The 24,543-nt window shown below is 39.2% G+C and overlaps 2 protein-coding genes across 3 annotated transcripts in view; one reads left to right on the forward strand and one right to left on the reverse strand.

The window, feature by feature from the left end:
* The window catches only part of slit1a (slit homolog 1a (Drosophila)), a 95,413-nt gene extending 87,697 nt beyond the window's left edge, over positions 1-7,716 (forward strand). The window contains exons 35-37 of the mRNA XM_056470559.1: positions 578-866; positions 2,632-2,843; positions 3,170-7,716. Coding sequence (XP_056326534.1) covers positions 578-866; positions 2,632-2,843; positions 3,170-3,408 — 740 coding nt within the window. The 3' untranslated portion in view covers positions 3,409-7,716. The remainder of the gene's footprint in view (positions 1-577; positions 867-2,631; positions 2,844-3,169) is intronic.
* Positions 7,717-9,529: 1,813 nt separating this feature from the next.
* On the reverse strand, positions 9,530-24,038 carry wu:fc17b08 (uncharacterized). Of its 2 annotated transcripts, XM_056470661.1 has the most exons (7): positions 23,943-24,038; positions 21,226-21,291; positions 17,114-17,193; positions 16,747-16,879; positions 15,861-16,145; positions 15,670-15,772; positions 9,530-14,749 (listed from the first exon to the last, which is right to left on the reverse strand). In XM_056470661.1, the coding sequence occupies exons 5-7, from the start codon at positions 16,090-16,092 to the stop codon at positions 10,480-10,482; spliced, it is 4,605 nt and encodes a 1,534-aa protein (XP_056326636.1). In that variant the 5' UTR covers positions 16,093-16,145; positions 16,747-16,879; positions 17,114-17,193; positions 21,226-21,291; positions 23,943-24,038; the 3' UTR covers positions 9,530-10,479. The 2 variants fall into 2 exon arrangements, with proteins under 2 accessions (XP_056326636.1, XP_056326637.1); XM_056470662.1 differs by lacking the exon at positions 17,114-17,193.
* Positions 24,039-24,543: the final 505 nt, after the last annotated feature.

Raw genomic sequence — 24,543 nt, forward strand, 5'->3', positions numbered from 1 at the left:
TGAAAATCTAATAGATGTCTAATAGATGTCTAAAAGATCTCTAATAGATGTCTAAAAGATGTCTAAAAGATGTCTAAAAGATGTCTAATAGATGTCTAATAGATGTCTAATAGATTTTACAAATGATCTTCATTGATTGAGCATTAAATAATCCTCCATATACACGTTCTCTGTGTTTTAGGCACATTTAATCAGTGTAAATCTAAAATTGAGCATTAAATAATCCTCCATATACATGTTCTGTGTGTTTTAGGCATGTTTAATCAGTGTAAATCTACTATTGAGCATTAAATAATCCTCCATATACACATTCTCTGTGTTTTAGGCACATTTAATCAGTGTAAATCTACAATTGAGCATTAAATAATCCTCCATATACACGTTCTCTTTGTTTTAGGCACATTTAATCAGTGTAAATCTACTATTGAGCATTAAAAAATCCTCCTTATACATGTTCTCTGTGTTTTAAGCACGTTTAATCAGTGTAAATCTACAATCTAGCTCTAAATAATCCAAATAATAAATAATCTAAATTGTAAATCATAATCTGACTGGAATAATGTTTGTGTGTGTTCAGGCATGCCGGTGAGCGTTCACCCCACAGCGCCGCGGGTCTGGCAGATCCAGAACAGCTCCAGCTTCCACGGCTGCATCCAGAACCTGTACATCAACAATGAGCTGCAGGATTTCACCAAAACACAGATGAAGCCTGGAGTGGTGCCTGGATGTGAGCCCTGCAGAAAGATATACTGCCTACATGGCATCTGCCAGCCCAACACCGCCACCGGGCCCGTGTGCCACTGCCAGCCGGGCTGGAGCGGGCAGCACTGTGACCAGCCACTGGCAAACCCCTGCATGGGCAGCAAGTCAGTTCTGCTGTTTACTGGGACAGTACAGTGTCACACTGCACAACACATTATGATTTAGACTCAAATAGAATCTAGTTTTAGTCATATTATTCTGAATTCACTGTAGTGGGAAGACTTTAGTTGAAGGAGTGACTGTCATGAAGCTTTTATAATCATGACATTACACGTCATGAATGAGACTTTATGCATGGTTATGACACCTCTTATTAAGTGTCGTTCACTCAGTTATGACATGTTTAAATGCAAAGATGACATTGTTTGTTATGACAACTTGACATTAACAAGACAACGGCCCAATCCCAATTCTATTAACATAATAGCAGACACTGTAAAAGCTCATTCCCAGCCACTAGACGTTTCTGACAGGGTATTTGAGTGTCAGAATGTTGTGGGACTGCTGTCAGGAGTTATTGTTATGGATTATGGAATTTAAGGGTTTTTATTTTAGCGTTTTTTTAAAGCATGACGGTAAAACAGGAACGTGGTTATGAATATATTAGAACATGTGCTTTTTTGTTGGAAAAATTCATAATAATGACAAAAAATACTAATTACTGATCTCCTGACTATCCTGAGCTATCCTGCTGCTGTGGCAGGTGTATTCTGGGAAATTTTCTCACCCCTTGGTTTTAAGTGTGGTCCTGAAAAATCTCAGTTTGAAGGAGTATCTCCCCCTTCCCCTTAGCCCAGGGGTGGGCAAACTCGGTCCTGGAGGGCCGGTGTCCTGCACAGTTTAGCTCCAACACTAATCAAACACACCTGAACAAGCTAATCAGTATCTGCAAGATCACTAGAAATCTATAAGCAGGTGTGTTTGATTAGAGTTGGAGCTAAACTGTGCAGGACACCGGCCCTCCAGGACCGAGTTTGCCCACCCCTGCCTTAGCCCTACGCCTTCCAACTAAAGAGAATTGGGACACCCCTACCGCTTCATGGGAATGAGCTAAATGAGAGGGGCAGGGGTAAAGGCTTATGCTGCGTTCACACCAGACATGGAAGAAGCGTCAATCGCGAGTGATTTACATGTTAAATCTATGTAAAGACGTGAATAGACATCGTGCGGTGCGATACGCATAAATGGGGCGCCCCAAATGAAGCGGCGCGAGTTGAGCATTTTGCACATTTGACGTGTTTAACACACGAATCACTCAACTTGGAAAATCAGAACTTCAGCGGACATTCGCTCTGCGTTAACCAATCAGGAGCTTGCTCTTGTGGGGGTGTGATTATGACTTAGCGCCTGTTGTTGGTGTCCCGGGGGAAAATCCTCTTGTCGACACTGGACAACAGCTCATCAAGCTGGGCTGGACTCAGTCAGAAGCACTGCTGAAAGCCTCCATCATTCAGGTACAGTTTCTGGAGGAGTTGATGAGCTCAGAGCTGCTGCACCTCTGAATGGATCTAGTGGACTCAGACACCGCTCCAAATGAATCGACACTGGTTTTCAGCCTTCATAAAGCACATAAAGCACAGCTATTCTCTTAATAAAATCCATGTTAGCCATTTTGCAACGAAGCTAGAGTCACCAGGCAGACAGAAGGTCCACCCATGATGAGAATCCGCATCTGTTGTGAAGGGAATTTGACTGGCGAATGAAGCAAGTAAACTCAAAATGTTTACACGTCTATTTACATGCAAATAGTGCGATTTATCTGGTGTGAACACAGCATTAGGGGTGCAATTGGTTGAGTTATACATATTTGGCACATAAATGCTTAAATCAGTGCCCATCAGACTGAGCTGCCGCTGATGTTCTCCACAGGTGTGTTCACGGCAGGTGTATACCGATGGACATGCAGTCGTACCGCTGTGAGTGCCAGGAGGGTTTTCATGGTGCGCTGTGCAACCAACATGAAGAACTGTTCAACCCGTGCCGAAAACTGCAGTGCAAACACGGCCACTGCCAGATCTCTGACACGGGAGACGCGTACTGCCACTGCGAGCCAGGCTACAGCGGAGACCTGTGTGACCGCGGTGAGAAAACTACACACAACACATCAGTTATAGTGCAGAGATCACATCTGATGAAGCATTAGCAGTTTAATACACTCTTGATCAAAACTAATGATCTGTGAAGACTTCAAAACTTTATATTGGCGAGTTTCTAAAACATCTGTCCCACATAGATAGACCCCAAAACCAAGGTACTTACCGAACCGGGACTGCACTGTACCGTTACACCCCTAGAGTCTTGAGAAAAGGGTCTCTTAGCACTTCTTGTGCATATTGCCTCTTCTTGCTGAATTGCTGAATGCCTTGGACACAGCCGACTACTAAACGCAGTGTGTTTTGTGTTGTAGAGTCGGAGTGCCGCGGAGAGCCGGTGCGGGACTTCTACCAGGTTCAGCGTGGTTACTCCATCTGCCAGACCACACGCATGGTGTCGTGGGTGGAGTGCAGCGGTGTGTGTGAGTCCGGCTCCTGCTGCGCCAGCCAGCGGATGAAGCGCCGGAAATACAGCTTCGAGTGCAGCGATGGCACGTCCTTCAGCGAGGAGGTGGAGAAAACCATCAAGTGTGGCTGCGTGGGGTGCATGTAGGACACGACCTGCAGCACACCGTCATCACAGCTGCAAAACACACCATCCCCCATTGGGTATTCAGAGACGACAACCCGTAACAACTCCCGGATAAATTCAGCCTCTCTTTGTGCTCGGGCTCGTTTCAGCAGGACAGAAAAATCACGTCTTTTTGTTGTTTTTTTTTGAGTGACTCTCTCTGGACGTGTATCTGAGCAGATAATGGCGATGCAAGAACGGAGCTTCCACATTTGCCAGCACAAAACAAGCTAAATGTAATATATATATATATATATATCTGTGAAATGGAGCGTGCGATGGAACGACATGCTGTCCAGACAGATATTTTCAGTCATTTTGTGATTATGTGGGGCACACGGGACTCTTCGGCACGTCCTAAATCCACAGTGCACGTGATTAATAGAAGATGCATCGGACAAAATAACATGCTCCTTATACAGTTATCATAGGAGCTGCTTTACAGTATCTCAGCCTTTGCTAGAAAACACAGTCAAACTAAATCCAATAGATGACATGGCGGGAAAAAATACCATTCGATGCTCCTTATACAGCTACCAAACGAGCTTCTTTACAATATCTCGACTTTTGGTAGAAAACGAAGGTCAAACTAAATCCATTAGATGACATGGTGGACAAAAATACCCATGCGACGCTCCTTATATAATTCTATACGAGCTTCTTTACAGTATCTCGACTTTTAATAGGAAACAAAAGTCAAACTAAATCAAATAAATGACACTGAGGATAAAAATACCCATGCAACACTCCTTATATAGTTACCAAAGGAGCTTCTTTACATTATCTCGACTTTTAATAGGAAACAAAAGTCAAACTAAATCGACTCATCAACAAAATTATTAATTAATAAAAATACCTATTCAGTGCTCCTTAAACAGTTATCGAAGGAGCTTTTTTACAATATCTGGACTTTCAGTAGAAAACCAAGTCAAACTAAGTCAAATACACGACCTGGCGGACAAAAAATACAAGTTTGACACTACTTATAAAGTCACCAAAGGAGCTTCTTTACAATATATTGGTAGAAAATAAAAGTCAATCTAAATCCAATAGATGATATGGAGGACTAAAATACCTATTCAACACTCCTTACATAATTACCGAAGAAGCTTCTTTACAATATCTCGACTTGTAATAAAAAACGGAAGTCAAACTGAATGGAATAGATGACACGGAGGATAAAAATACCCATTCAATGCTCCTTATATTGTTACCAAAGGAGCTTTTTAACAATATCTGGACTTTCAGTAGAAAACCAAGTCAAACTAAGTCAAATACACGACCTGGCAGACAAAAAATACAAGTTTGACACTCCTTATAAAGTCACCAAAGGAGCTTCTTTACAATATATTGGTAGAAAATAAAAGTCAATCTAAATCCAATAGATGATATGGAGGATATAAATACCCATTCATCGCTCCTTCTAGGGTTACTAAAGGAGCTTCTTTACAATATCTCGACTTTCGGTTGAGATAGTCAAAATAATCAATTCCACAGTGTTTTGTCATTCCATTACCTCAAAGGGAAACCCGACAGAATGTAAAGGGAGAGCAGAAATCAAGCGCTAGATAGATCTCATCACTGTTTCTAAGATGCATGCTCATCGTCATGTGGTGTCTGGATTGTGGTTAATATTAGCACTGCTGAACAGAAAATAGAGAAACACTTTACTTCAAGGGGTGTTCATAGGACTGTCATGAAGCCTTTATAATCATGACACGACATAAGATTTTATGCATGCTTATGAAAACTGTTATTAAGTGTCATTCACTCAGTTAGGTCATTTTAAATGCAGAGATGACATTGTTTGTTATGACAGCTTGATGTAGACAATTACATCACAACCTGTTTTTGCCTGTCATGACGACTTGACATTACCAAGACAACAAAACCTGTCATAAACATGATTGTCATGAGGCATTATAATTGTCATGAATATTTTTCTGATCACGTTTCACTGTATTTGAAATTAAAATGTCTCATTAAGTGTTATTACTCTGTCAGAAGAACATCATTAATATTTAATGACATTTTAATGACAAATTCAGCTTGTATCACTGTAGCTGAGGTCAAAAAAACTAATTACTGATGCTTTTATAAAATTCAAAACAATTATAATGCTTCATGACAATCATGTTTATGACAGATTTATGAGGTCAAGTTGTCATGACAGACAAAAACAGGTTGTGATGTATTTGTTCCCATAAAATGAGGGAAATTAGAAAGATATTATAGAAATTAGTGTGTTCCCAATCGTATTATGTTGAAAAGAGTGTGCCAAAGGTTCTAAATGTACTATTTCTGGTAAAAATGTGAAGTGTAAAACAGTCTGCACCCAAACTGCTAATCAATACATTGGACGCTGGACGTGAATTCGATTAGAACTACAAATGCGGGTTAAAATGTAAACAAACTACAAACATGGCGGACGCGCGAGACCAACCGTCAACTAGACAGACTTCGGTAAAGTCGTTTGAATGACTATTTATTAATATCTAGCCAACTATAAAATCTTTAAATCACATTTTCCGTGTTTAATTTCATCTGGAACAACAATGTGGACTTCTATAAAGACGTGTTTGGTCATTACCTTCTGAATTCTGCATAATTATCCAAACACCTGAGGAGATTTCTCAGCATGACAGACTCGCGAACGGAAGATTAACATGCTGCTGCTGCTGAATCTGCAATAACGAAGGTAATTAAATATGAAAGACATGTGGATGATGTGTGAAGATGATTGACAGGGTTATTTACAACAGAACGGTCCGTTAATGAGGAAATAGTTTGGTCCAGCTTGAACTGAACACTCAAGTCATGAGAATTAAGACGCAGCAAATGTCTCTTAGCTTTTAAAATATATATATAACCGAGCGAATGACACTTAATAACATTCATAAATATTCATAAAACATGCTTATAAAGGTTACATGACAGTCTTATGAACACTCCAAGTGAAGTGTTAGCTAAAATAGACCATCGCTTATCGAAACACTGCTAACCATGTAACGCCACTGCAGAGTGTTTATATGTGGGTCAGTGTTAAAGCTGTACTATATGACTGTACGGTGTTATGACCACAACATGTTATTATACCACTAATCATCATAACAATTTCCCAGCTGTTCTCTTTTCGATTGGTACAGTATTATCTCTGCAAGCTTGTGTGTTCGTGAACGTTTGCAGATCGCCATGAACATCGTCGTCCAACATGTGCAGTTTGGCTAATTTTCCTTTTGTTTTGTTTGGTGGGTGTTTGTTTTTCGCTTTGATTTCCTTTTCCTAACTCCCTAGACCTTCACTTTATACAGAAATGCTTAACAGATTCTAATATATATTTGTATTTCATTTTGGTATAGTATTTTTATATGTTAAAGAATAAATTTGTGTTTTCAGGATTTTACTATCGAGCAGCAGGTGTGAAATTTGGTGTTTCATTCGGTCGTTTGCTTATAAAGGCTACACTGGCCCAAACCATAGATGATTATTAGCTGATATTATTAGGCTTATTGCAATAGGATTATTTCTTTTTCTTTTTTTTTTTTAAATATCCTAGCCTAAATGTTGTCTTCCATGTGAATACCACATTTAATTCCTTCAAATTTTCTTTGTGCTTGGTTTTGTCCTTATTTATTTTAAAGCCCTCTCCAGATAGAAAGCTGAATATTCCTTTATGAGTATGATTTTTTTTTTTGTTGAGTTGTGAATAAATTCAGGTCATTGAGATTTAATAGGGAAGTTACCGTCCAGATATAATCGCTACTAACATCTCAAGCGCAGACCAAAAGAAAAAGAAAAACGCTTACGCTGCCATATTTTTAGTTGCGAGACCATTCAAGAACTTTGCAGTAATGGAACCCCATACGTTCATTATTTTGAACCACTCGGTTGGTGTTGTCCAGATCGCCGGCCTGTTTTGTTACACTACTGTGGAAACGTATTGCTCTTATTGTACATGGAGGTATTGGGAACGAACGTTATCTTCAATGTTTTCGCAGTGCTTCAGTGCAGACGGATCATCGGAAAGGGTTACGAACTCATCCTGTAGATTTCATTGGTCCGATCTAACCTCGTGCCAGACACAACCATCGCATCATGAACTCAAGAATCTTTGTGAAAGATACTGTCGCTGTTGCATATAGAACATGTAAGAGCTCTTGCTGTTTTATTCTTCTGATGTTACGTTGATAGTTACGTTGACTAACTGCAGTTACTCCGAATGTAAGTAGCGCCACCAAAATGTTTACTGAACTTCCTTCTTTTTCATTCATTAAAATGTGTGATTATGAGCGTCTATGTCTGCTTTATACTAAACAGGTTTATTTGGCAGGTATATTTGGTTTGCATCCTTGTAAGCACCCAGAGAGGCAGAGATATGTGATGTCAAACTCCACCCATTACACATCTAGAGAGGCGGGGATAGATCAAGTCAAACCCCACCCATTAGATTCAAAGAGCTGGAAAACAATGGTCAAACTCCACCCATTACACATCTAGAGAGGCGGGGATAGATCAAGTCAAACCCCACCCATTAGATTGAAAGAGCTGGAAAACAATGGTCAAACTCCACCCATTACATCCAAACAGGTGAAGCTAGAGGGTTAAACACCACCCAGTAAATACAGAGAGGCGGAGCATGATAATGTGAGACTCCACCCATTTCACACAGAGAGGCGGAGCTATATGAGGTCAAACTCCATCCATTACATCTAGAGAGGCGGGGCTCAAAGTCAAACTTCACTCATTCCATCCAAGGAGGTGAAGCTAGAGGGTTAAACTCCACCCATTAAATTCAGAGCAGAATAGGATAAGGTTTCATTAAGAGAGGAGGGGCTAAATGAGGTCAAACTCCACCCATTAAATAAAAAATAGTGAAAATAGATGGTCAAACTCCACCCATTACATTCAGAGATGGAGCTTGATTATCAAACTCCACCAATTATTTCAGAAAGGCAGAGCTAGATAAGGCCAAACTCCACTTATTAAATTCAGAGGCAGAGCTTGATTTTTAAATTCCACCCTTTAATTTAGAGGCGGAGCTGGATAAGGTCAAACTCCACCCATTACATTCAGAGGCGGAGCTTGTCAAACTCAACCCATTATTTCAGAGAGGCAAAGCTTGATGGTCAAACCCCACCCATTAAATTCAAAGAGGTGGAGCAGAATAATGTGAGCGATATGAGGTCAAACTCCACCCATTAAATTCAAAGGCAGAGCTTGATTGTTAAACTCCTCCCATTAATTTAGAGAGGCGGATCTGAATAAGGTCAAACTCCACCCATTACATTCAGAGGCAGAGATGGATGGTCAAACTCCACCCAATTACATCCAGAGAGGCGAAGCTTGGTCAAACCCCAGCCAATAAAATCAGAGAGGCGGAGCAGGATAATGTGAGGCAACTCCTATTTCATCCAGAGGCGGAGCTATTACAGGTCAAACTCCACCAATTATATTAAAAATTGTGGAATTAGATAGTTAAACTCCACCCATTCATTCAAAGAGGCGGAGCTGGATGAAGTCAAACTCCACCTGATAAATTCAGAGGCAGAGCTGGATAATTTGAGACTCCACCCATTACACCCAGATAGGCAAATCTATGTATCGTCAAACTCCATCCATTACATCTAGAAAGGCAGGGCTGGATGTCAAAACTCCACCCATCAGATTCAAAGAGGAAGTGGAAAAAAATGTGGTCAGATTCTATCCATTACATTAAAAGAGGCAAAGCTAGATGGTCAAACCCCACCCATCCTTCAGAGAGGCGGAGCAGGGTAATGTGAAACTCCACCCACTACAGCTAGGGGCAGAGCTTGATTAAGTCAAACTCCACTCATGAAATCAGAGAGGCGGAAATGGATGACATCAAACTCCACCCATTACACTAAGAGGCAGAGCTTGATGTAAAACTACAGATAATTTACTTTCAACGATTGCTTAAGCTTTGAAAAACTAAAAATAAAATGTTTAAAGTATCAAGAAACGACAAGAGACAACACACATGAAGCTCAAACTAAATTCATTCACATTTTTAGCATTTTCACTTCCCCAAACCATATAAACGGAGTTAGGTCCTCAAGGCAGGTAAATGATCTCATGCAAAAACCACATTGAAGATGATTTATTTGACGTCAGTGTTTCTAAACAGAAAAAAACAATGCATTTTTATTCCACCTAAATGATTCACAAACTAGATAAATTAGAGAAGAAAAATGTAGTATAAAACCTGTACACTTGCATAGCTTCCATCATAAATACAGCTGTTTTTGAAGTGTGAGTCCATAATGCATACTCGTTAATCTACTTAAGAAACCAGCAATAGAAACTACTGTATGTACAAATCATCATCATCAATATGACACGGACAGACCAGATGAAACTACACATTTAAACTTCAGTGCTCTAAAAAGAAAAAACTAAATTAGGAATTCCAGAGGAGGAAAACTCATTTAAAAAAAAGAAAGTCGTAAGAATTTTGGGACAAATCTCTCTCTTTATCTATGTGCAAAAATAATGAGGCTTTATTTCTAGAGGCATCCTCCATTATAAATACAGATAAGAAAAAAGGCACATTATTCAGGGTACAAAGCCACTTTAATTCGCTAAAACTACTGTTGTAAAAGTGTGGATTATTCCTTAAATAATATCTGGTTCAATTTTACAAGTGTTTCTAATAATAAGCTGTACAACATTCAAACTAAGAAGTGAATTACAGTTAATTTCATGTTCCATGTTTAAAATGCCCCATGCATGGGAATCCAAACCTTAATTCAGTTTGACTTTTTTTTTTCTGTAATGGACCGATCAGTGGGGAAAAATGACAAACAAATAATTTCTTAAAGCATATTTGGACAAACGTGATGCTGAAAAAGAAAAACTTCTTTGACCAAACTAGCAAAATCTCTCTCATCTGACAATACAATCGAAACTCTGAAAAATGCACTGCCAAGCTTAAAAAAATAGCTTCAAATATAAATCTGTCCTTCGATTTTGACCAGTATCAGCACTCTTGTAAAACACTGCAGCTTAAGTTTCTAGAGGGATCCTGTACATATTTCATGGTTTTGAGGTCCTTGTACGTTTTGTTGGAGTGACCAGCGGCTCCAAGCCTCGCTTCATGGCGGATTTCGGAGAGGCCGTCTGCGGAGGAGCACCTTCCATCTTTCTTTGAGACCTAGTCAACACTTGGTCCTCCGAAGACTTATTGTCCACATCTAAAGTCTGTGGTTCTGAAGGGATTTTCTGGAGCGCTGATTTCTTTGAGTCAACTTTAATCGTTTTCACTCGTTGTGCTCTATCAGTTCTGATCAGTTTTTTGCTCAATTTGTTTGCGGAGGCGTGAGCACCAATGGCTTTTGTTATTCTTTTGAGTCCCTGCAACCTCTTTGTAGAGGAGCCACCTTTACTTTTTAAAACCCGCTCTTTTAAGACAGAGTTTGCCTTTGCCGTCTTGCTCAAAGAGGAGATCTTTTTAACAACCTCCGATTTTGGCCCTTTTTGCATCTGCAGTTTCTCTTTGTCGTCTTTCTTTGGAATAATCGTCGCTTTTAAACTAGCACTTTTTAATGCTTTCTCTTTGCATTTCTTGTTTTGCTGAACCTGAAGTTTCTCACGCATGTTCGAGTACTTCCGAAGTATTCTAGCACTTGCTGGATTCTTCGCACTGCCTGCGGTCGCACTGATGCTCTCGGGAACCTGCACTGGTGTAACTCCAGCAAGACTCTGCGCTTTCGTACAGATCCTAGTGGCTGTTGTAGGTTTAGGCTTTTCTTTACTCATCACTGAGATGCCCTGACCTAGAGCTTTTGAGATTAACCTTTGATTCTTGGGGTTACTCTTCACCGGCGATGCAATAGCAAACTTTTTCAGATGTTTCTTTAATCGTTCAGCTTGGAGGCTTGGGAATATCCCGTTAGCAGACCCCGCTCCTGCTGACGAAGAGTGGAAACACAATTGCGTTTCAGAGGGAAGTCTGGTGTTCACCTTTTTCACAATCACCAGGGATTTAGTTTCAGTCGACTGCAGGAACCAGCGGCAGATACTAGTCAAGTCAAAGGGCTTCATGAAGAGCATTTGCACAGGGGAAAACTTTTGCTGCTCTAACGGTCTTGACTTTCGGACTCTGCGCTTGCTTTTCCAGATTTCTTTAAGCCTGTCTGCTTTGTTTTTGTTTTTGGTTGCACCCTGACCCTCCTTGTCTATCTGAACCCAGCCTTTCTGCATCTTATCAAACTTTGCGTTTAAATTTGAAATTAATTGCTGGTGTTCTTCTCCTCTGAGGGCCTCCAAAAATCTGGATGGATTACAAACAATTGGTTCAGACCTTTGAAGACTGGATACATGGAAGGATTCATCAGAACCTTTTATCTGGGACTCTGTATGCTTTTTATTTTGTATTTCGAGTTTTGAACTGGATGGAATCTCTTCGGCATCCCCGCTTGAGGATGCCGAAACCTTATGTATCCTCGAAGGACGTTTATTTGTAGTAGGGGGTGTTGTTGAGCCACAAGGCTTTTCTGTATTTGATGTGTTCCCTCTTCTTAAAGACATACGCCCAGGGCTCTCTAATGCAGATTTGTCATTGCAGGGTTGTTCTGCTGTTACGCCGGCACTGCTTCTTAAAGGCATGTGCCCAGTGGCCTCTGTTCTCTTACTGGAGGGTGAACTAACAGGTTCACTTTTAATGGAACCCTTAACAGGAGATTCTCTGGTAACAGATTGTTTATTAGCGCTAATAGTCCTGCTTCTTAAAGGCATACGGGTTACGCTCTCTGAAGGTGTACACAAATCACCAATACTCCCTTGATCACTTGCAGAACCGTTTCCTCTTAAAGGCGTCTGCCCTTGCGTCTCTAAATGGCCTTCAGTTAGACTGTTTGATTTACTACCAGCAAGCCTTTCAGTGTTACTTCTGCTCCTCAAAAGCATATTTTCAGAGCTATGTGGAGACTTTTTGTTGGGAGAGCAGTCTCCACTAACCAGCAGTTCAATAGGACTACTTTTACTTCTAAGTGTCAAGTTTTCAGAGGCTTGACATTTCATTTTGTGTTGTTTTTCACTCTCTGTAGTATTGGAAGCAGTGCTTATAGTCTCCGGAAGTACTTCAGGAGGCAAAACACTCGGAAGCTCATTCATTTCAACTTTTGGACTTTGTTGCTTGGCTTTCCCACCTTTTGCTTTTGGTGTTGTTTTGACTGCATTAGTTATAACTTGATGGTTAGGTTTCTCTATAGGAATCTCTACAGGCTCAGAATTATGCTCTTCCCCAGTACAAACACTAGTTTCAGCAGACTGAGTCTTTGTGTTTGCATCATTGGCATGATCAACAGGTTCAGACGCACCATGCTTCACAGAGTCTTTCACTACGTCAACACTTCCTTTTGAAACTCTACTGCGCAAACATCTATCTGAAGACACTGTATGTTTTGTATTTAAAACTTTTGGAGTAATAGAATCTGTGTCCTTACAATTTGCAAGGGGTTGAAGAGTTGAAACCTCTGCAATTTTAGACCCTGATAAATCCTCTTCCTCCTTCTCCGGTAGCATTTGGAGATTGGTATCAACATCCCCCAATGTTTGCTCTTGAGCATTTTTGTCCTCCTCAGTGTTTATCTTCACTTCTGATGCCTCTGATGGTTCTTGGACATCTGCAGTATCAGTCTCCAGGCTCGTAGATTCCCTCTCATTATTCTGTTCAACGTTAATTTCAATAGTAGAAGACTCTGGGTCCATGTTATGGGATGCAGGGCTCAATGATGGCTCCAAAGACTGATCTTCACACTTAGCCTTACTCTCAGTACCACAGTCCACCTCTTTCTCAATAGGTACAACTGGGTGTTCACACTGTACTTCTTCAATAGGTACAACTGGGTGTTCACACTGTACTTCTTCAATAGGTACAACTGGGGGATCACACTGTTCTTCTTCGATAGGTACAACTGGGGGATCACACTGTTCTGTCTCTACAGCCAGTTCTGTTGTTTCTGTGGACTCTTTGGCTTCTTCCACATCTATGTTTTCTGCTGGAACTTCTACTGCATTTGGAGTACAACTCACAGTTTCTAAACTCACATCTATCTGCATACTTGCTTCACTCTCCTTACATGAAGGCTCATGGGAAATTTGACTATTTGTTTCAGTTTTATCGGTGTGACTGGTTTCAACCATCAGACTTATACCGGTAACTTTTACCACATCCCCTGGCATTTCCTCCTCCGCTATCTGCTCCGATGATAACTTCTGAATAATGTTTTTCATGCAGTCCCCTGTAAAAGGCGCATTTACCAGAGGAACGCTTCCAGAAAGAGTCTGCCTCGGAGTTACTGAAGTTTGCAAGTCTGCCAAAAGCACGGGACAATTCCCAATGGAACCATGTATAGGTTTACGTGCTAGTGTACGGACTGTTTTTAGCTCTAAATACTCCTCAACGTACTTGTGCCCTCTTGTGCTCTTTCGGGCATTCAGTCGTGGATGAAGTCTATTACGAGATTGAGGTTGACATTCTATTATTGATTTTTTAATATAAACCAAGTCACAGTGGCTATCAGGATCACTAATAATACAGCTTAAAGAGCCATTCCTTGGCCTGAGGCATGATCCTTTTCTGCTTTTCCTGGCTGTTCTTGGAGAAACTGATAAAACAACATTAGATGTTTTGTGAACTGTTGAAGGGTTTACAACTGCATCCTCATTTTGAGCAACCGAAGACGTATCTGTGTGTTTTGATAGCAGGTCTTCTTGATCAGATGCCGCAGTACATGTACACCGCTCAGCACTGCACAGACATTTCTTTACAGAATCCCCATGTTTAACTTGTTGAAGGCTTGAACCTAAAGACTTTTTAATTTCCTGATGATCAGTAGTTGTCTTTGTCACTGGAGAACTTGCATTTCCCGACTCAACAACTGTTCCACAAGATGATGAAGATGAGAAATCTTCTTGCTTACAAATGTCAACTGTTTTTTCACAGGTTGCAATACTGCTAACATCAGCGTTTAAATCCTCTAAAGTAGTTATTTGACTTCTAGCAACAGATTGAGTCTTAATGCTCAAAGCAGCATCCACAGAGCAAGTTCTTTCAGGCCGCTGAACCTCAGACCTGCTTTCAGAGGACACTGTACTGCAGCTGGTTGTTGCTTGCTTCTCAGACAAGGTTGAAATAGGTGCTTGGAAATGGTTGGACACAGTCTTGACTTCGCTTTGTAAGAACCCTAATGCGTCAACTATCTGATGCTGATGATGCAAACACAGCTTAGACATGAACTGTTCCAAAGTGGAGGCCGACTGTAGATCCCCCACTTGGGCAAGACTCAGATCGATGGAGTCCCTGAAAGACAGAGCAAAAACAGTTATGATGAATATCTGGGTAATACTAAAATCCATGGGTTACACTTGGATCTCAGTGTTTTTGGAAATAGGGTCATTTTACAGCTCTCCTAGAGTTAAACTGTTGAGTTTTACCATTGTTGAATCCATGCAGCCAATCACCAGGTCTGGCAGGAACACTTTAGAATAGACCATTAGCATCTTGTTTAAAAATTACCAAAGAGTTTCAATAATTTTCTCATTTAAAGTTTGACTCTTCTGCAGTTACATGGTGTACCAAGTCTGACAAATAATGAAGTCATTTTTGAACGAGATGCTAATCGTCTAAGACAAGTCAATGATTGATGCTAAGCCAAGCTAACCGTGTTCATGCCAGATCTGGAGATCAGCTGAATGAATTAAACAATGGTAAAACTCAACTTCACAACTCAAGGGGAGCTGTAAAATTAGCCTATTTGCCTTTAAACCTTTATCAAAGACCCATATATGAAAACTTTATTAACATTGATTACAATATAAGTGTTTTAAGTCATAAAATCTTTTTAAAAATCTTGTAATAACCCCCAGCAACACTCCCAACAAGTGTTATTTTCCCAATGTGTTAATTTAAGTTAGTGTGTTTACTAACACAAACTAAGTATGAACTATACTTGTACAGCATTTATTAGCATTGACTAATGCATTATTAAAATCCAAAGTTGTGCTTGTAAACATAAGGTAATGCACTGAGTTAAGATGAACTAATAATAAATAAGTGTTTTCATTAATGGTAACATGAATGAACACATGCTGTAATAAGTGTATTATTCATTATTTGTTATGTTAGTAAATTCATAAACTAATGGAACTTTATTTTATGCGCATGCACATGACAATGAGAAAATAAGACTAATGAACTTATCATAATCTGATTTCTTTTACCTTTTGACCAAATGTGCATCTGGACTGACGTGGACATGAGAATTCTTTAAACACAAATGGTCTTTGCTTAAATTCTTCTTAGTTGAAAGGTCAAGAACTCCATCTATAGGAACAACACAGATCATTTAAAATACCATTTCTTTAGTAGCAGTTTATATATATATATATTTATTTATAACTCTATTTTCTACCTTGCTGGATGTCCTCTACTTTGATCTTTTTCACAGAGAGGTCCAGCGGGGCATCCTGGTCCACCATGATGAGCTTATTCTGAGCAGATGCTACACCGACAGCACCAGACAACGTGACTTGGCTGGTTTTCACAAGGCTTTGGTCCTTTTTTCCATTGTTTTGAAAGGAGTCCTGAGAGCAGCTGTTTCTTGAGGTATAATATGTAGTTAACTTGCTGAGCATCTGCTGCATGACACCACAAGCCACCACAGGGATGTGCGGATCGGGAATTCTAGGTGTGTATTCTGTATAAACAGTACAATTGGACAAACTTTTGTTAAAGTGAATGCAAATGATTCAGCAGAATAAAAACAAGCCGTGATAAGGAAGGGATTAAATACATCCAGCTGGTTGTTATTGCAGAATAAAACTCAAGTTTATCAGCAGCTGTTGGGTAAGACTGAAGGGTTTATTCTGAGATAACAACCTGCTTGATGCAATTTATCACAATTATTAAACCTCTGCTGGCCACAAAATGAAACTATTAGACAACACATTGTTCGGAGACATAATACTTTTATTAATTCTTTAATTAAACACAAAGAAAGAAATGAAGATGGCTGAATAGAGCATTTACTAACCTAGGTATTATTCAGGCACAAGATTCAGTCAAAAACAGCAGCAGAGACAGACAAGCATATAAATATACACTTATGCATATGATACTATTTACACAATGGATTAATTAAAATGAATGTTCTCTTTGACTAGAATAAATATTTCAGTCCTTTCAATCAGTTTAGGATTTAAAACTGAGGTTTATTTCTTCATCTGAAAGCTGAATCAATAAGCTTTCCATTGATGTAAGGTTTCTTATGTCATCACTGAAATGCCAGCGATACTCACCATTTCTGTGTAACACTGCCTTGAGGAATTCCTCAGACTGCCACTCGAGCCTGCTGATATTAGAAGGATCTTTACCAAGTAAAGGTTTCCCTCCACTTTCCACTATCTGTTTGTTGAGTGCGGTTATATGCTCCTGTCGACGAGGAGAAAACAAGACAATAATGGCGGAGAAGTCTTCTACATACACACATGCAACATGTACTGAAATGTATTCATTAAGCATGGAAAATGAAATTAACATACACATTAACATCCATAGCATAGCTAGTGCAAGAAAGACAGAAGGTAAATCAACACGGTTCTGCCAAGGTGTCTTGACATATCAGGAAAAAAGGGGCAAAATGTAAATGAACAAAATAAAAACTACCTTCACTTTCTCTCGTCTTAAGCAGCAGAAAAGACATTTTTCATCAAATGATGAATTTGAGACACCTGGAGGCTTACAATCTGTGGATCCAAAAGAAGAGGCAGAATTGAACCGTGTGTGCAGGGAAGGGAGAGATACTGTACTGTATACTGTACTAGTGCTCCCTTTCTGTGCATGAAATCAGTCAAAGCTTCTGCACATCAGCATAATTACTAGTGGTGTAACAATGCATTGCTTTATATCACTATCTTAATCCAGCATTTCTATGATTCTGTCAATCATATTTTCAAGTTGAGGAGAGAAGCAAAGGCGGCTGCATGAGTCTTTTCATTACTTCACATACCTTGCTCAGCAACATAGACACCTCCAAATGATCCTGTATTTACAGTCACATACTGTATTTATAAGGTATAATTCACCTAAAAATGTCCTTTTGTCTTCATATAATGCTGTATTCACGGCCGGGAAATCACACGTGAGGTGAGCTGCTGACCGTGAGCTGTTACCACAGAGAGGGCGGGCGCGTGCCCTACTTAATGATAGACGCAGGCGTGTCTACTTTAGTGAACAGAACCTGCATAGGCTGTGAGTAACAGGTAATAAAGTTCAGAGTGATCGTTTGAGAGCCGCACGTGAAGTATGAACAGCACTTAGCAGTGAAAATGAAACCGAAAGCGTGCACATCATTTAAATGAACATATGGCATTTTAGAGTTATGATTGCGACAAGCGTTTGATATGTTTTTAGTGTCAGTATAACTACTCTAGCCTATATAATGTGAATTTTACCAGTGAATAAAATGGTCTAATGATGTTATAATGTTATTTTATATCTACAGAATCTTTATTTTAAGCAAAAAGAATCACGAATCTCATTTTAGCCAGAATCGTGCAGCTCTAATCTGACTGTATTAAAGGACAAAATTGTATTACAAATAGTATATAAATATATTTATACATTTTAATACAAGAATTCCTGCAATGTGAAGTAAAATATAAAAGGGTGTACGGAAAGCATAGTGTATGGTATGCACCGAGATATCGAATTGAATCAAAGGCATGATAATCGTAACCGAACCGTGAGACCAGTGTAGGTTTACACCTCTAATGCAAATAATGAGAGAATAAACTCTGACAAAGCAAATATTACATCTACGTGACTCCATTATGTTTGTTTACTGTTGGTTGCTAGGTTACCAATACTGCAGTCAGCCACTCTAACAACTTGATGGGAACACATCTAATTATATTTTGGGATTCTTTTTTCTTTTTTAGCAAAGATTCTTTTCACGCTAGTATGCAAACCCAGCTATACTTGTATAAATCTCTCAATCTGAAGCAGAATAAGCTGACTTTATTTACATGTAAAACTACTGTCATAAATATATGAAGAAACCTCGAGCCGCAGATTTACACTGTCAACAGGGGCGATTTTCTCGTTTCCATGGTTACTGAAGTAAACAAAGCACTTCTGGACGATCAACACTTTATTTGGCGTCTCAATTGATTTAAATCGCACATATTTGAACTGCTTGGCAACCAGCTCGTTTCATCGTTACATCTCTATAAATCACTAGCGCAAAATATCCCGATTGTATTGCATTATGAGTTCAGTATTGTGATATAAAACTGTGACTTGACTGTATTGTTACACCACTAGTAATTATTTTTATTCAGATCCTCAAGTAACACCACCTGAAAGTCAGACTGTCATTTTAGCGTTAAAGTCCACATGACCCAGACGTTCATGTCAGATGCTCAAACTCTGATTAAAGATTACTAAAACACAAACATTCTCTTAGTGGATAAACTTGCGCAGATTACGGGTTCACCAAAAGCAGCGTTTCTCATTAACGGTGTTGCATTTAGAATAATTAATATTATAAAGAGCTTTAAAATCGGTTTCATACAATATTATCGCTCATTAATGGCATGTTGTTAGGCTTGCTAGGTAACAAGATCTGTCCTACGTAGACTTGACAGTCTCATTTTAAAACGCTTGGTTCAGCCAGTGTGGACTTCAACAGACTCCTTTAAAAATGCTATGAAACTAAAATAAAGTTATTTAGATGTTGGTCTTCGGGATATCTATAATCTAGTGTGCTCCAAAACAGTGACAATTCACATTTAGAAGATATAAAACATCCAAAGTCTGCAGTGTCATTTCCACCTAAATCAATCAACGATTATTTTGCCGTCTCCTCATAGTTTCTGATCAAATCTTCTGACCAATCAAATGCTTCTCTAGTGTCTGATGTGCCCCGCCCCTTCTTTTCATTGGCTGTTTATTTGATGAGCTTAAGCTCAACCACTCTCACTGGCAGAGCGGTGAGAAAACAACACTATTGGCTTACTAAAAAGAGGAGGGGCTATTTTATACCCCGCCCCCTCTCTTCAGGTTTCAGTTGAGATTACGTCAAATAGATAAAATAATAAACAAAATACACATTTCAAAGCACTTCGAGGGACCTTTAAAGGATGCAACTTTTAAATTGAGATCGAGTAAGGGGGTGTGGTTTATTATTGAACTCCTCCTCTCAATCTTTCGCTCACAGTTGGAGGGGTGTGGCTAAGCAAATGAGGCCCATTCTGTCAAACTGACATCTAAGAAAGACTGCCATTCCAGAGCTGAACCAGACGGGGAGATTTTGATTAAAGATGACCAAAACAAACAGTTTAACAGATTAATTGTTCACTTTAAGACTAACAATGGGTACTAGCAAACACACTTTATTAATATTGATTTAAAGCTAGCCTACAGAGTAACTAACTATGCATTCATTAAAATTAAATGATAATTATTTGAATATTTAGTTCAATCCGTAACAAACACCATATAAACACAGAGTTTCTGCAGTCAGCCTTTTGGACTAAACAGCGCATTTTAAACGGTTGCATTTGATCAGTGATCAGTGACAGAGTTTAAACGTCTCCATGGTGAAAAACAAAGACAAAAGAGCACTGAATGCAGGAGTGCGCATGGAAACAGTTGCTAGGCAGCACACTGTACTTCACCAGAGACACTGAGGCTGACATTTCAATAGCTTTGAATGAGAATCTTTGTCTGCACTCACAATGATAACAGCTAGAATTATAACCTTAATACAGTAAACACCTTTTGACTGCAGGTCTGCCATGTTTGAGACGTCAACATTTTGTATTTAAGAACTGTGAAATTGCTAGACGTAATCATAACGCTATAAAATCTGATAAAACACAACGCAGCAACACCAGAAAGGCTCATGAAGAAGTATAAAGCACTCATTTTGATTTGTTCATCCAAGTCAATGATATTCTTCCCCATCACTGAAACCTCTGAATACTGCAAAAATGACCACAATAAACAATCCACAACTAGACATGGGATGATAATGGTTACCACAGTCAAGGTATACCACGGTTTGGAAAAGTCAAGGTTTGAAAACCATCAAAATGTCCTGCTATACCGTTTCTAAGGTATGAGTAAGATTATTTAAGTTTTTTTAAGTCTTTTAAGACAACAGTATTTCCAGCAGAAAAGATATCCAAAGACGCCGTTTTAAATTGTGAAAAACATCTGTTTTTGAGCAGCAGAAGTCAATAATTCATTCAGCCTGACATGTTTACTGGTCCAAAATATTCTAAATGTTTCTCAAAATAAAATATATTGAGTTAAAAAGAGAAAGAAGTTTTTGTTTTTTACCCAGACATTAAAAAATAATGTATTTTGGAGCAGTAATCACAATACGCAAAACTGTGATATTTTTATCCAAGGTTATCATACCGTCAGAATCTTATACCGGCTCATGCCTATCCACAACACAGGGAAAGAAATCCGCAGATCTCCTCCTATTCTTCACACAATGCTAACAAACAGTATCCATCTGCATCAACTAACTTGCATGCGATTGCTTTTTTAAATCCTCCGTCTAGAAGTGCAGTTCAGTAACATGTCTGATGAACAGTGGGACAATACATGAATGAGGGTCTTCTGAATGATCACAACACACTGAACTCATGGATGACGTGCAGAGCAAATAAAGATGTAAATACTGAAGCAATATGAGCTTTCAATTAAAGCAAACATGCTTCTTTCTGTAGAGTTCATTTGAACTAATGGACTGTAAAACATACCGTTCAAAAGCCTGATATCTTCCAGAATTTGTGTCCTAAGAAGCAAATCTGAGATTCTGTCAAGACCTGTTCAGAGAGAGAGAGAGAGAGAGAGAGAGAGAGAGAGAGAGAGAGAGAGAGAGAGAGAGAGAGAAGCGTTCACATTTAGTTCCTCACTGTGATTTATCTTTTTATAGAAGCAAAACATCAAATAGGAAAAAAAAAACATTTAATCAGATTAAATTAATAATAATAATAATAGCCAAACTAATCGATTATTAAATTATTTCTTACAGTCCTAAATCCAATACAATACATCTTTATTAAAGTTACAAACAGTACAATTGCGTGCACCTGAATACTTGAAATTGCAAATGATAAAGTTTAAGTAAGAGTTGATAATATACATTACAATCATGGATTAATCAAAGGGCTATACAATAGTATCTTATAAAACATCAGTGGAGTCCCATCAGCTCCAGTGTGAGTACCGTTTAAATGATGCAGCAAGGGCACTTGAGTCTTGTTTTCATTAGTTGATTTATTTTGTGTATGTTCTTCCACAGTCTTTTTTATATTCTTCTTTTATCAGTATGTGCTTTCTAATCAGCAGTGTCAGTGACAGCCACAAACCCTGCATCATACACTGTAGGCAGTATAATATTGAAGCACTCAGTATGATCTCCGCGGTTCAATACACATATGGATATTGTGGTTTTTAGTGTTGCATAAAAATTAAAAAATATGTATTTTGCATTTCCCCATTGCTTGAATTACTCTCTGAATTGGCTCAGTGCATGTTAGAATGTGTGTCAATGCACTGAAACAAGGCTCTCAGAGAGTAAATGACCAGTTACAGTGCACAAATAAGCCTGGCTCAGAACGGTAAGACTCAGTTATGATCAATAATAATGTCCATCTGTTCAACTTGATGAGCACTCTATTAGTTATGACTTGGAAAATTAGCATTGGGGAAATTGTGTGCCTGTTGTAAGTTTCTCATTGTGCCGCATTGTACTGTAAAAACATCTCATTCCTGGTGTCTGTGTTTTAATATTAAATCAAACAAGAAAATATAAAGAAATCACTCTGCTCTTGACTGAAAACAGCTCAGTAATGGTTAACCTTTATTTTAATTATACAGTGAATAGTATATGCAGTGTTATTTGATCATATTTTTCAGTTTAAGTAGCTGAAAACTGCTGTTAGATGCATGAAAATCCTGAAAAGCAGTGTTATCCCTGCTATATTGTATTCATTTTGTATTGTGCGTGTGCATTTCTCATTGTATTTTGCACGTAGAGTTTTTATTTGACAGTGGTTTTTTACTGATCATATCATAAACTGACCTAAAATCGAATTAAATTGTGAGAAGTCTAAATTATTGCACCCCTATAGGCAGTGCAACCTCCGCATTTAGTCTACGCTATCCAGTATGACATTTCCCTTTCAACTTCAAAACCACTATAGTTGAAACTTGACTTCCTCCTCGTGAGTTTTCAGAAACTGACACTAGCAGCACTACAGACTCTCTCTGCTTTATTCTGTCATCATGTTTAGACACAGCCCGTCCTCTGTCATCCAGGACAGTTTCAACCCACTGATTTTTATTAATGGACTTTGCATTAATGTTGGTCTGCAGCTCTCCATTGTGTCAGATGTAAAATGTTATTGTGTTGATTGTAAAAGGCCTCAGCCCTCCGTCAGTCTGTCATCACAGTGCTTCAGTATTATTATTCCCTATTATTATTATTATTATAGTCTCATGGCTCCAAAAGCCACCGCATTCACCACGTTCATTGAGTTTCTTCACTGTAGTTGCTTATACTCATAAAACATTTTATGTTAACAAATTGCTCTCGTAATCACAACAGTGAACCAAAAAACTGTACTAAACACTGTAATATACTGTAGTTTGTATTACAGTAACTAAACTGTGGGTGTATTGTAGTATTATATACACTATAGTGGTATCAAAGTACTGTATTGGATAATTTGTTTATTTTACTATAGTTGTTGTGTTACCATAGTAGATTAAATACTACAGCTGTGATACAATAGCTACTGTAAAATCACAACAGAGAGGATTCATTCAAGTACTCAACAATAGTTCTGCTCAAATACACTATAAATAAACAGAAATAAACCCTGCCCTACGTATCTCTTCTCATTTTTGCTCATCACAAGCAGTTTAAATAATCAAAAACTTAAAAATATTTCTAATTAAAGCGTCAGACAGGATTACTATGATAGAAAACAACCTTCCCTCTCATCTTCACATTGACAGCTCAATCCGGACTGACGTCATTCCAGACCGGTGACATCACGAGGGGCAATGAGCGACAATTCTCACTTTCTTTGATCTACTTTCACAATTATTCATTATCATCATCATCATCTCCTGAATGCCGGCCGACTAAACAAGAGCGCGCTTTAAAAACAATAACAACTTTCGGTCGAGCGTGAGCGCGCACAGCCGGCCAGTCCACAGAACTGAAGATTAATTACTAAACCTTGACGAAACATAGAGCAGATTTACAACAGATGATCGTGTTTATGATCTGCAGAGATTTCTTGATTGCTAAAGATCAAATATTGAAGGTGGTTTGGTCCGATCCTGACGGCTAGCCTTATTAGCAAGTTAGCTGCAGGAATTAGTGCCCAGATTTCAACGAACTAACGTGAAGAAACAGTGAAATCAGCGAGCAGGTGTTGTGTGTGGAGTGCGCTGCTCTTACCGACACTGCGAATGAGTTTAGACCTCCAGCAATCCGAGTCCTGGCGAACTGTAAACCTCTCGTTCGTGCAGAGCCGCTTCGTGCTCAAATTCGCCATTTTCTCCAGTGAGCGAGCGTAGGGGAGCGCGCACGCTCACTGATAGCATTGGCATATGACGTCATGGCGCACGCATCTTTTGTTTCGGTGGGCTACACTGTCACCTACTGTACGATGTGCACGTTATGATATACTCACCGGCCACTTTATTAGGTACACTTACTAGTACCGGGTTGGACCCCTCTTGCCTTCAGAACTGCCTTAATCCTTCATGTCATAGATTCAACAAGCTACTGGAAATATTCCTCAGAGATTTTGCTCCATATTGACATGATAGCATAACGCAGTTGCTGCAGATTTGTCGGCTGCACATCCATGATGCCAATCTCCCGTTCCACCACATCCCAAAGGTGCTCTATTGGATTGAGAACTGGGGACTGTGGAGGCCGTTTGAGTACAGTGAACTCATTGTCATGTTCAAGAAACCAGTCTGAGATGATTGGTGCTTTATGACATGGTGCGTTATCCTGCTGGAAGTAGCCATCAGAAGATGGAGACACTGTG

The sequence above is a fragment of the Danio aesculapii genome, chromosome 13 (genome assembly GCF_903798145.1).
Source record: "Danio aesculapii chromosome 13, fDanAes4.1, whole genome shotgun sequence".
NCBI classification, from domain to species: Eukaryota; Metazoa; Chordata; class Actinopteri; order Cypriniformes; family Danionidae; genus Danio; species Danio aesculapii.

What these genes read in the sequence shown, in the direction of transcription:
- wu:fc17b08 (XM_056470662.1), bottom strand. Translation starts at nt 16,092, where the DNA reads ATGCAGCAGATGCTCAGCAAGTTAACTACATATTATACCTCAAGAAAC. An exon ending in AGTAGAGGACATCCAGCAAG is followed by an intron (nt 15,773 to 15,860) that starts GTAGAAAATAGA and finishes TTGTTCCTATAG; the next exon opens with ATGGAGTTCTTGACCTTTCA. An exon ending in GATGCACATTTGGTCAAAAG is followed by an intron (nt 14,750 to 15,669) that starts GTAAAAGAAATC and finishes TCTGTCTTTCAG; the next exon opens with GGACTCCATCGATCTGAGTC.